This window comes from Prosopis cineraria, unplaced genomic scaffold (assembly GCF_029017545.1).
Source record: "Prosopis cineraria cultivar Desert tree isolate PC_DT_omini unplaced genomic scaffold, ASM2901754v1 PC1028, whole genome shotgun sequence".
Lineage (NCBI taxonomy): Eukaryota > Viridiplantae > Streptophyta > Magnoliopsida > Fabales > Fabaceae > Prosopis > Prosopis cineraria.
The window spans coordinates 6,479-19,212 of NW_026556353.1; the positions used below are offsets into that span (position 1 = coordinate 6,479).

At 37.6% G+C, this 12,734-nt stretch overlaps 1 protein-coding gene and 1 long non-coding RNA gene across 3 annotated transcripts; one reads left to right on the top strand and one right to left on the bottom strand.

Moving 5' to 3' along the window:
- Positions 1-479: 479 nt before the first annotated feature.
- Positions 480-3,771, bottom strand: LOC129299085 (uncharacterized). 2 transcript variants are annotated; one of them, XM_054937525.1, is made up of 5 exons: positions 3,120-3,771; positions 2,898-3,026; positions 2,621-2,785; positions 1,341-1,670; positions 480-1,205 (listed from the first exon to the last, which is right to left on the bottom strand). In XM_054937525.1, exons 1-5 carry the CDS (start codon positions 3,390-3,392, stop codon positions 1,065-1,067), a joined length of 1,038 nt encoding a protein of 345 aa, XP_054793500.1. In that variant the 5' UTR covers positions 3,393-3,771; the 3' UTR covers positions 480-1,064. The 2 variants fall into 2 exon arrangements, with proteins under 2 accessions (XP_054793500.1, XP_054793501.1); XM_054937526.1 differs by having other exon boundaries at positions 1,341-1,646; positions 3,120-3,761.
- Positions 3,772-5,700: 1,929 nt separating this feature from the next.
- On the top strand, positions 5,701-7,655 carry LOC129299086 (uncharacterized). Its single transcript, XR_008590490.1, has 3 exons — positions 5,701-5,981; positions 6,637-6,702; positions 7,252-7,655. It is a non-coding gene; the product is annotated as an uncharacterized LOC129299086 (long non-coding RNA).
- Positions 7,656-12,734: the final 5,079 nt, after the last annotated feature.

The following is a 12,734-nucleotide window of genomic DNA, read 5'->3' on the forward strand; positions in this document are numbered from 1 at the left end:
TATATTGGAGGACATTAGAATTTTGATATATACTGATTGGAAAGTTGAGATTCATCATGCATATAGAGAAAGCAACAATATTGCAGACTTTCTTGCTAAGGATGCAACTCGGATAGGCGAAAATCTGGTGCTACTTCATGAAATTCCGGAAGGATGCAAGGACCTTTGGCAAAAGGATTGGGAAAATAGATGCTACCTGGCCTAGTCTGCTATTTTGATTTATGTAAGAGTGTAACTCTTTGTACCTTTTTCTCAAGCTGTTAAGCTTGCCTTTGTATTTAAAAAAAAAAAAAGGACAGAAACAACAAATTCTAAGACAAATAGGCCCGGCCGCCGGGACAGAGAGAGGTCAATTGAAGACAATTAACCTGCTAGGCCTTTTAGACGCATATACGCCTTCATGTCCCTTCAAAATATAAATATATAGGGCTAAACAACTATTTACTACAGCCAAAAAAATGACAGAATGTGAATGGCAGTTAGATTGAAGCCCGGCCAACTTTATTGAATTTAGGCATCAGAATCTTTGTTACACTGCTATATCTAATACATGGTAAAATGACAAATGCACTCCAGAAAACACATATACATTAAGCGTATAGACAAGTTCTTGAACACTAAACCGATTGGGCAGTTTACATTCTCTGATGTTTCATTAGGGGAAGTTCTTTATATAAAAACAAGCTAATAAGGTTTAGATGACTCAATTATCAAATAGCAATCACATAGAATGGAGAAATGCGTCCCAATCAGACAAGTTATGAGCAACCAAGACACCTTTCCATTTACCACTGTCCTGTTTCAGGGGGTCAATATATATATTGCAGAATAGCACTCCTCATCATCATCCATTCACCTACCAAAGAAATTCTTCGCCCTGCTTTGAATGGTCTGCCTTGCAGAAGTAGATTGGACCCTGTCTCAAAGATTGCCATCATCATTAGCCCTCTGAATTATGGTGAATAAATAAATTTCCATCTGTCTAAGCTTGGAATTAAACAAGTTCACTTGTAAAGTACTGAGGTAAAATTTCCAGCTGGACATTGAAAGTTTGACTCTTCCCATTAGTAGCTTATGAAGCCCGAGTTCTTCAACCATAGTAGCACCTCTGCTAGTCCATCTTTCAAATTTCTGGGTCTATAATCTAGCTCCAGTTTAGCTTTATTGCAGGAATATTCCCATCGATGCCTTAAAACGTAAACTGTCTGCAGCAAGATTGAGGCATGGAAATTAGAACAAATCACATTATATACCTGAGAACAGAACAACAGCAGAGGAGAATTCTGATCAAATATGGACGGGAAGTCACCATTTCTTTTAGTCTAAATCAAGTAACTTACTGGCGGACTGATGAGGGGAAGCTTTCCAGTTATTCGAGAGAATAAAACTGACAACCAACCATATGCTTCAATCACCCACAGAGGGATATTAAATAACGGTCTTCTTGTATTAGTGACGACAGCGGCTATATCAAAAACGTGCCTAAATGATGCATTTTCACCTGTTAGCAGATACCTATTACCAAGTTGACCTTTTTCCATTGCAGCAATGTGTCCCTCCACTACGTCATCAACATGGCTAAAAGAAAATCTATCATTTCCGTAGCCAATGTAACCAGGTAATCGTCCATTAAAACGTTCAATGATCTGAAGTGTGGCAGCATCAAAGTGCTTTTTCAGTAAGATGTAAGTTAATAGGATTGAAAACGAAGATATCATGTTAAATCATGCAGCTGGTGCTTATATAGAAAACCAGTAATAACAAATGAAAGAGGTCAGAACATCAGTTCTGAATGCATTAATTCCAGTAGTTTGCCAGTAAAATAATACTGCATAGCAAACTATAATGAAAAAGAAAATTAACTCCTTATTTATATTCTAAAACAGGAGGAAGAAAAGGCCAGTTGTGAAATTAAGGGCGTGCAGGAAGTTGGGCATGACAGGATACTAAATAAAAACAAGAATCACAAGTTTTTCAACCAGTTCATTGTCACATCTCTACCAAGCAGACCCTAATTTCAGTGTCATGACGCCTTCCTCATGAGTTTGGCTTGCAGTACTGAAATACTTAACAAAAAAACTTACAACTTACCCTAAAATCCGTAATGCATAGAGCATCAGCCTAACCTAACTTTGAACTGTGGTTTAGTGCTCCTCCTCTTGCTTTCCATATAAACTCAATCTCAATCGCCTCATGAATTTTATGTATACACTAAAGGTGGAAAGCTGAATCGTAAAGATATGATCAAGGATCTGAACAACAAACTAGATGCTAAATTTGCATTAATACATAAACAAAGTTGGTTAAAAACAGCTGAAATTGAATTTAAAAGAGAAAGCATCAAGGGAAATCACAAAATTGCAATCCACTTGTACCCTTAGACTAAAGCTTATAAGCTTCACACATCGGTTTTGCTCCATATTTTACATAAATGAAACGACGGGCATCGAATATGAACTCCTACCAAAAAGTGTCTCCCTATTCCAAGCGTGCATGATACTAGGTAAAACACATATATAAGAACCAGACAGACAAGGGATCATCTTTCTCATCTGATTAAACAAGAAAAGGGAATAGTATTGCTATAAGTTAAATTAGAGTTAAAAACCAGAAATAGTACCAGTCGACCAACAATGTTTCCTGCCGTAACTTTGCCAGGTCCATAGATAACCCCGGGATAAACCACCACTAATGGTATACCCTCAGACACAGCTTGCCTCGCAATTTTATCCGTAGCAACCTTTGATTTCTCATATTCTGTGCAGAAAAACTTTTCATGATGGACCTGTGATTATAATTGAATTTCCGAAACCAATACGCAAACCTAGTAAGAAAAGCTCATAACATCTTCAGAGTATAACTATGGCGAGTAAGCACCAAATAAAAACTCTTCCTACTTGATTCTCATCAGCAATGCTTCCATCAGTTGGTCCCAGAGCAAAAAATGATGAAGTGTATACAATTTTCTCCACTGTATTTGTCTGCTTCACTGCCTCCAACAAATTTTTCAACCCACCAACGTTCACCTAATACAATTAAAAGACAATTGTCAAGGTATCAGATTCGGTTATGTAAAATATATTATATATAGACAGAAAAATGAAAGGTTGCACGCTGACAGATAAGAATTTAGAGGGATCGGGAAGCCAGGGCTCGACAAGAGCGGCTAAGTGGAAGATGATGTGGCAGCTGGAGCAGGCAGAGAGGAGAGAAGCATAGTCAGTGATATCACCGTAGACGATTTCAAGAGCTCCGGCATGGGCAGGCGAAGTGAGGGCGGAGAGATCACTGGTTCGCCTTGCAAGGACCCTAATTGAGTACCCTTTGCGGAGCAAAGCATTGCAGAGCCTTCCCCCGAGGTAACCGGATGCGCCTGTAACGAGTATCTTCATCCCCTCTCTGTTTTGCTTGAACAGATTGGAAGCCACTTCACCGTCGCCCTTCTTCCAGTTCAAATCAGGCTATGTATTGCACTTGCCTCCCTTCCGGTGTTGACTTCCGAATTCCGATAGGTGGTTACTTTCTTCCTTTTTCCTTTTTATTTGGGCGCTCTTCCGAATCTCCGAAGTCTAATGAGTGGCTTCACCTTCCGCACGTGGTTTCGATTTACCTTTATAGGCTGTAACCATTTATAGCTTCCTCCAATTACATATTCCATGCTACTACTATAGTTGTATCTATATCACTTCTAATGCTACACAAGCCGAGCCGGAGGCACCACTAGCTAGGGACACATTTCCCAATATCAATGAATAGGGAGGCTTCCTTTGCTTCAAAATGCGTTGCCTGGGCCTCCTCCATTTATAATGAACATCTTTTGTGTTTTCGTGCTATCAGTTGCTGCCCTTTTTAACCCTATTAACTTCTTGGCATGGCTTCTTTTGTTTCTTTCTCTTAAATTATTTTTGTCGAAGGCATGAAAGAGCTCAGTGTATTACACAGCACGGGGGCAATTTAATTAGACTTGGTTACATTCCTGGTCTTCAACATTTTTTGTCTGTCCATGAAGATCTTGCAATCGATATTGGTGAACAGTTGATGTTGGGTTGCCTTCGCATGGTAAATCCAAGCTCGAAAATAAAGCCCAATGGTGTGGGAGTTTTATAAGAAATTAAAAAAAAAAAAAAGTCTGTGCCAACGAGTGAAATGAATCTGAGCCTTTATATGGAAATATTTCTGTTCCCATTTAAAATTTTGGATTTTGCGCCTCAGGCACGTCCGAACCGTACGGTGAGTGCATGGAGTGTTTTTTTTTTTTTTCCTGTCCTAAAAGTGGATGAAGGTTTAATGCTATATGAAAAGCTTTCATTTTTTTTTCTCAACTGTGCGACAACACAGACCTTTCATCCTCTCTTTTGTGTTTTCTACCTTTCCTTCCTTTGAGTGCATTTGTTGTCAGAGTCAAAACTGTGTTCAGCTGCATAACTGTGTCCCCGCATAGAGATATCCCATCCAATACAATTATACAGATATGTTTCCTCCCCATAAACTATTAGTTGATGACATTATCATGCGAGAGTAATAATAATTTCTAGGCTTAATATTTATGGCATGGAAATGTTATAAGGCTTGTTTTTTTTTTTTTTGGGAAAAAAGAGAATGGGTTGTTGAGAATAGTCAACTTCATTTCCCAACGTGTTGCTTAGATGCAGGGATATCTTGGCTTTTCCCACCAAAAAGGATCTTGTGTCTTGAATATTTTTTTTTAAAGTATTATAATGTCCCCATGTCTTCCTTTCTTTAATAATCAACTGCATGACATAATATAATATATATATATATATATATATATTCAATTATTTATCTTTTTTTATAAGAAGGCAATTATAGTAATAAATAAAAAGAAAAAGTAGATATAAAGATAATCTTAAATGCATCCAGTTTTGGTGCCCATCACATGATAAGCAATATGGAATATGAATAGTTCAGATTAACAAATTTTTTTATATTTTAGTTTATTTTTATTAAAATAAAAATGGAATAATAATAAATATATTTTATTATCGCTGTGGATGATACAAATTTAATTTGAATGATTCGTTTAGTATTAAAATCTGAATCATCCAAATTTTTGATCCCAAAACCAAATTTATGTTAACACATAATTAAAAGAATGGCTGGGGAAAGTAAAAGTGGGAAAAACAAAAATATTAGGACATTTCTTCTAAGTTTACAAATGTTAAAATCCTATAGGAGCTTGAAGACATCCTAATCAAAGAGATAATTTTGTAGACCCAAAGTTTTACAAATGTTAACATGCGAGGTTTCTAGATTTAATTAATCTTAAAAGTAAGGGTGTTCATCTTATATCCATCCCGATTGATCCAGTATAGTTTCAATCATATAGGAATGGGTCTCGTCTCAGCCTGAAAACAATCGAGACATAACTTTATGATAAGAGATAAAGAAGAGGTTCGGGATAGGATGGGACACGTGTAACATCCTAATTTTTTATATAATAAAGAAATTGTGGAATTTAGGTTTTGAGAAAAAAAATGATAATAATAGGAATTTATATTATTTGAGGTTATTTAGAAATAATATTATGGTTAGGTATTTAATTATAATTTAAAAATTTAAATTCAAAACCACATAAGCAATATTTAGTTAAGATATAATACATAAATAATTTTTTTTATGTATGTGTTGAAAAAAAAAAGAGAGAAAGTAGAAGGAACAAAAAAAAAGGGGGTGGAAGGTTGTTGTTTCTAAGTCCCACATTGGTTAGATGAGGGAAGAGAAGAGGTGCCTTCATGTATAAAAAGGAGGGGGTGTGTGCATTAGGAAGCATGAGAGGCTAAGATGCAATTTAGAGAAAATTGCAACTTTTGGCCCAAAGGTTTGAATAATTAAATTCAAACCTATAGTTTTTTTTAATATAATTTTGGGACTCACAATCCCATTTTTATATTATTTTTCTCTCTTCCTCTCACGTTGCTCGGCGTTTTCTCGCAAGGGGGGATTATTTTCTTTTTCTTCAGGTATGTTCTAACTTTCCTGTTTAGATTAGCATTTAAAAATTTATTTAATTACAAAATTAATTTTATAGTTATTTTCTAAATAATATTAGCTTTCTAGTGATATGATTATTTTGTAGGATAGAGTAAATATTTTGATTAGGATTTTTCTATAGGATAGTTAATCTGATGATATGATGGATTAAAAATATAGGTTAAAATTCTTAGGGATATAAAAAATATTATAGAATATTTTTTTAAGGTTGAAACTCATGTTTAAGAATTTTTGAGTTAAAATCTAGATCTATATGGTTGAATTTATGTGGAATCTGAGACGTAGGGATAAACCTATGATTATTAAATATTTATTTAAGTATGAATAGGTATTTTTGAGGTTATAGAAAGGTGATTTGAGGCTTCAGGATAATTCTAAAATTTTTAATTTATTTTTGGATGAATTTTTAGAATGTAGAAGGATGAAATTGTGATACTAGAAGTGAATTGAGGATAAAAAAAAATAGTTCATTAGGGTTAGAAAAGAATTTGGGAAGTTAAATGAGGCATAAATCTTAAATTAGTGTTAATATGGACTATAGATTTAAGACTTTCTAACTCTTTAAATTAGAGTTATTTATTTTAATGTAAAATTAATATATAGTATTGTGAAATAATTATGTAGATTATATTGACAAAGATAGTGGTGAAAAAGGAGTTGTGAAGGGGAACTTGTTATTCAAGACACAAGGTAACCATTATTAATGTGTTGTGATGAGTGTGTTTGTGAATGGTTATGTGTTGTTTTGTTGTTTGGAAAAATTATGAATTATTGAAAATAAATACTGTATATACTTGTTTGAAATTATTGCCAAGTGGGTTAAAATTTATTTTTTTATTTATCATGATGAGATATTATTGTTCGGATATATTCCTGTTTGGATATTTGAATGATGCATGACTTGTCAGGGTATTTTAATGTATGGTGTTAATGGGAATTTCTGTTCGGTTAATTATTACCACGTGGTAAGCCCTCATTGGACCCAATGAGTGGCGTGTCGCTTGGTCCAACTCACCTTTGGCCGGGTGATTTGGCGTCCGAGCATGGTGAAAGGAGGATATAAGGTGCAGTCATGCAATTAAATACTTGTTCGGTTTGTTTGAAAATATTGTTCGGTTAAATGTTTTGTGTGCCCACTTAGCAATCGCATGATTAGTTACATCCGCATGCATCATTACATATTAATTTTTGGTTACTGGGACTTTTAAGTCTCATTCCCCGTGGTTAATATTTTTACAGGAGCGAGTCCGGCCGAGAAAGCACCAGAGGTGTAATTATGGTGTATGAGACACCATCTTTTACGTTGCCTCTTATTTTGGATTATACAATGTATCTTGTGCCAACTTAGGACATATCTTCTTTGTGAAGCATGTAAACTCTAATCCTTTTTATTAAAAGTATTTATATGACCAAGAGGATTATGTCTGTCCCTCTTGATTCATGACCTGATTTAAATAACATGCTATGAGGATCATGTCTGTCCCTCATGGTTCTAATTGCTTTTTGAGATATTTTAAGACCTGTGGTATATTGTCTTGGATGTATCATGGTAGAAATTTTTCTACCATGATAAGGGTATGATAAGGGTTCAATGAAAAAAAAATGATTTCTTGAATTAATAATTTGCGAAAAATCGGTTTGTAAATTTGAGGGTGTTACATATTGGTATCAGAGCATATAGTCGGTTGGCAATATACATTGTTATGGTGCTTCTCATTGTATGGCCATGATATAGCTAGGCTAATTTTATTATTTATATCTTGTATCCTTTAGGAGGGGAGAGAAAATGCCTGTTACTCGTGGTAACTCAGGATTCCAACATGAGCACCTGCCACCGCCACTGCCAAATGAGGAGCCTGACTTGGCGGAATTAAGAATGCTTGTAAAAACATTAACAGACAAGGTTCAAGGATACGAACAAGAGTTGACGGAGCTAAAGAGGCAAAAGGTAACTGAAAATGGAGATAGGGCTCATGTTGAGAGTCATGTGGGGGAAGGCAGTTCCTCACATCCTGCCACTCTGAGAGATCATGAGTCTAGAAGGAAAGAAATTAGGCAGGAGGAACAGAGAGCCCCACCGACCATTACTGATGTGTGGGAAACTGTTAGGAAGTTTAACCCTCCTACGTTTGATGGTAACCTTAAACCATCCGTGGTAGAGGAATGGGTGAAGAGACTCGAATCCATCTTTCGAGTAGTCACATGCACCAGCAATCAAAAAGTACAAGTAGCATTAGTGCTCCTAGTGAAAGGAGCAAGAGATTGGTGGGAGACAGCAGGGCCCAGGGATGATTCTACACTCACCTGGGAGGAATTCAAGGAAAAATTATTCAGGCATTACTTTCCATCAGAGTTAAGGTCTGAGAAGGAAGCGGAATTCCATGCCTTTAAGCAAGGGAACCTCGATGAGGACACATTCATTGCTAAGTTTCAGGAGTTATCTAGATACTCCACGTACCTGCAGTATAGGGATGATTCCGAATGGAAGGCTAAGCGCTTATTGGAGAAGGCTAGACCAGAATTGAGGGAACAATTGGCTCATCTAGATATCCGAGATTATGATGAAATGTGCATAAAACTACAAGTAGTAGCTCGCAGTAAGAAGGAGGTTGAGAGAGAGAAGAGGGGTTATTCATATAGTAGACCCCCAACCTACCCTCGACCCACCGGAGGCATTATGAAGAAAAACCATCAGGGTTCGAGTAGCTCATGGAACCAAGGAAGGCAGAAGGGTCCATTTCAAAGGGGCCAAGGACAGAGGAGCTATCATAGTAGTTATCACGGGTCACAGAGGAGCCCAACAGTATCTACCCCTGCCCCGAGTACAGCGAGCTCTCAACAGTGCACTAAATGCGGGCGTCGTCATTTCGGACAGTGCTGGGTCTGTTACATTTGTGGGAAACCCGGTCACATTGCAAAGTTTTGTGGGGACAACCAGGGCTCAAATATGAAGAACCCTTCCCAACATCCTACTGTCTCTGGTCGTGTGTTTGCTCTTACTCAGGACACCATGAACTCCCCAGATGCCATTAGAGGTAACATCAAAATCCTTCATCATGATATTGTTGCACTATTTGATTCGGGTGCTACACACTCTTTTATTTCTGAAACTTGTGTAAAGAACCTTGATTTGCCTGTGTGTATTTTACCTTTTGATATGAATGTGTCTACTCCTGCGGGAGAATCTGTGAGGACCGCTAAGGCATGCCTTAACCTAGTAGTCGAGTTTAAAAATAGGAAAACAACTATGGACTTAATTATCCTACCACTGAGAGGTATGGATGTAATTGTGGGAATGAATTGGATGGCTGCAAATGGTGCTATCCTAGATTGTAGAGAGAGGAGTGTGTCTTTATCTTCTTTGTCGGTGACCCCAGTCGAGACTCAAGATCATGTTTTCTTGTCGGCGGCGCAAGTTGATAGATGTATGAAGAAGGGTTGCCAGGCCTACATGGTTTTCTTCTCTATCCAAGCTGAGATTGATGAAGGCGTGAAGAATATCCCAATTGTCAAAGAATTTGCGGATGTATTTCCAGACGAAGTCTCCGGTTTACCCCCAAAGCGCGAGGTAGAGTTCTCAATTGAATTGGTACCCGGTACAGGGCCAATTTCTAAGGCTCCTTATCGGATGTCCCCTTCAGAGTTAGCGGAACTGAAAAAGCAAATTGAAGAGCTACTTGAGAAGGGTTTCATCAGACCGAGTGTTTCACCTTGGGGATCTCCAGTCCTTTTTGTAAAGAAGAAGGACGGAAGCCTCCGATTGTGCATTGATTATAGACAATTGAACAAAGTAACCATCAAGAACAAATATCCACTTCCGAGAATCGATGATTTGCTGGATCAGCTTGTGGGATCCGCAGTTTTCTCAAAGATTGACTTAAGGTCAGGGTACCACCAATTGAGAGTAAGAGCAGAGGATATACCTAAGACAGCATTTCGGACGAGATATGGGCATTATGAATTCATGGTGATGCCGTTTGGACTTACGAATGCTCCTGCGGTATTCATGGATTACATGAATAGGATCTTTCGACCCTATTTAGATAAGTTTGTAGTAGTGTTTATTGATGACATTCTTATTTATTCAAAGGATGAGGAGGCTCATGGTGAACATTTAAGAATCGTCTTGCAAGTTTTGAGGGAACATAAGCTTTATGCCAAATTAAACAAGTGTGAATTTTGGCTCCAAGAAGTAAAGTTTTTGGGCCATGTTGTGTCCAGAGACGGAGTTGCGGTGGATCCTAGCAAGATTGATGCAGTGATGAAGTGGGAACAGCCAAAATCTGTTACAGAGATACGAAGCTTTTTAGGTTTAGCAGGTTATTATCGTCGCTTTATTAAGGGATTTTCGCAAATTGCGATGCCCTTAACTAAGCTGACTAAGAAGGATGCCCCATTTATTTGGACTGACAAATGTGAAGCTGCTTTCCAAGAATTGAAAAAGAGGTTAACCACTACTCCAGTATTGACTATTCCTGACCCTGTGGTGCCGTACACTCTGTACACTGATGCTTCTTTAAAGGGTTTAGGATGTGTTTTGATGCAAAATGACCGAGTGGTTGCCTATTCCTCCAGACAGTTGAGACCACACGAGGAAAATTACCCTACTCATGATTTGGAGTTAGCTGCAGTTGTGTTTGCTCTGAAGATATGGAGACACTACTTGTATGGATCTAAGTTTCAAATCTTCAGTGACCATAAGAGCCTGAAGTATTTATTTGATCAAAAAGAGCTTAATATGAGGCAGCGACGATGGATGGAATTTCTGAAGGATTATGACTTTGAATTACATTACCATCCGGGTAAGGCTAACGTGGTAGCTGACGCCTTAAGTAGAAAGACTATTCATGCTGCACATTTGATGGTTCATGAATATCATTTATGGAACAGTTTTCATGATGTTCCAGTAGATGTGATTGAACATCAAATGGCCGCACTCCAGGTAGCAGACTTTGAGAGCAAATTCTGGGAAGATCTCAGAGTCTCACAGCAGAGTGATGACTACTTAAGGAATATAAGGAAGGAGATAGTGGTAGGTAAGGCCCCAAATTTTACCATCTCTGAGGACACAGTGATGAATATAAAGGTAGAGTTTGTGTACCTAATGATCCAAGATTGAGGAATATCCTTTTAGAAGAAGCTCATAGGAGCAAATATACAATTCATCCCGGTATAACTAAAATGTACCATGATTTGAAGCGAGGTTGGTGGTGGCCAGGAATGAAGAAAGATGTAACTGAATTTGTTTCTAGATGTTTAACGTGTCAGAAGATAAAGATAGAACATCAGAAGCCAGCTGGAACACTGCAACCGTTAGATATTCCAAAGTGGAAATGGGATGATATTTCCATGGATTTCATCACTGGACTGCCAAGAACACCCTCGAGTAAGGATGCTATTTGGGTGATAGTAGACCGACTCACCAAATCAGCTCACTTTTTGGCGATCAAGTTTACCTCTACATTAGAGAAATTTGCTGAGATATACATTAAGGAGATAGTTAGACTTCATGGTATACCCTCTAGAATTGTGTCAGATCGTGACCCAAGGTTCACTTCAAACTTTTGGGGTGCGCTACAGAAGGCTATGGGTACCAGACTGAGTTTTAGCACCGCATACCACCCCCAAACAGATGGACAAACAGAGAGGACGATCCAGACTTTGGAGGACATGTTGAGAGCTTGTGCCATTGAACTACCAGGTAGTTGGGATAATCATTTGCCATTAGCTGAATTTGCTTATAATAACAGCTATCATTCTAGTATTGGGATGGCGCCTTATGAGGCCTTGTATGGAAGGAAGTGTAGATCGCCTTTGTGTTGGACAGAATTAAGTGAGAGGAGTATCATTGGTCCAGAAATTGTAGAGCAGACCACCCAGAAGATTGCAATGATTAAGCAAAAATTGCTAACAGCTCAGAGCCGACAGAAGAGCTATGCTGATAAGAGGAGACGGCCGTTAGAGTTTGAAGTAGGAGATCATGTATTTTTGAAGGTTTCTCCGTGACAGGCATTGGTAGATCCATTAAGGCAAAGAAGTTGACACCTAGATTTATGGGCCCGTATGAGATCTTGGAGCGAATTGGATCTGCTGCATATAGAGTTGCATTACCTCCACAGATTGCAGGTATCCATAATGTGTTTCACGTATCACAGTTGAAGAAGTACAACCCGGATCCCTCCCATGTTATTGAACCTGAAGAAGTAGAATTGAGGGAGAATTTGACCTTTAGATCCGAACCGGAGCGAATTGAGGACTTTAAGGACAAACAACTACGCAATAAGACCATCCGACTCGTGAAGGTGATTTGGAAGGGTGGAGCCCTAGGTGATGCTACTTGGGAAACCGAGGAGAGTATGAGGCGAGATTATCCACATTTATTTGCTTAGGTACATAGTTTCTATGCTTATCTATTAAATTTTGAGGACAAAATTTCTAAAAGGAGGGGAGAATTGTAACATCCTGATTTTTTATATAATAAAGAAATTGTGGAATTTAGGTTTTGAGAAAAAAAATGATAATAATAGGAATTTATATTATTTGAGGTTATTTAGAAATAATATTATGGTTAGGTATTTAATTATGAATTTAAAAATTTAAATTTAAAACCACATAAGCAATATTTAGTTAAGATATAATACATAAATAATTTTTTTTATGTGTGTGTTGAAAAAAAAAGAGAGAAGTAGAAGGAACAAAAAAAAAAGGGGGTGGAAGGTTGT

Excerpts from the sequence above, each read along its gene's own strand:
- LOC129299085 (XM_054937525.1), bottom strand. The coding sequence starts at position 3,392 with ATGAAGATACTCGTTACAGGCGCATCCGGTTACCTCGGGGGAAGGCTC. Across the intron at positions 3,027-3,119 it reads ATCCCTCTAAATTCTTATCT|GTGAACGTTGGTGGGTTGAA; the intron begins GTCAGCGTGCAA and ends TAATTGTATTAG. Across the intron at positions 2,786-2,897 it reads GCATTGCTGATGAGAATCAA|GTCCATCATGAAAAGTTTTT; the intron begins GTAGGAAGAGTT and ends TTATAATCACAG.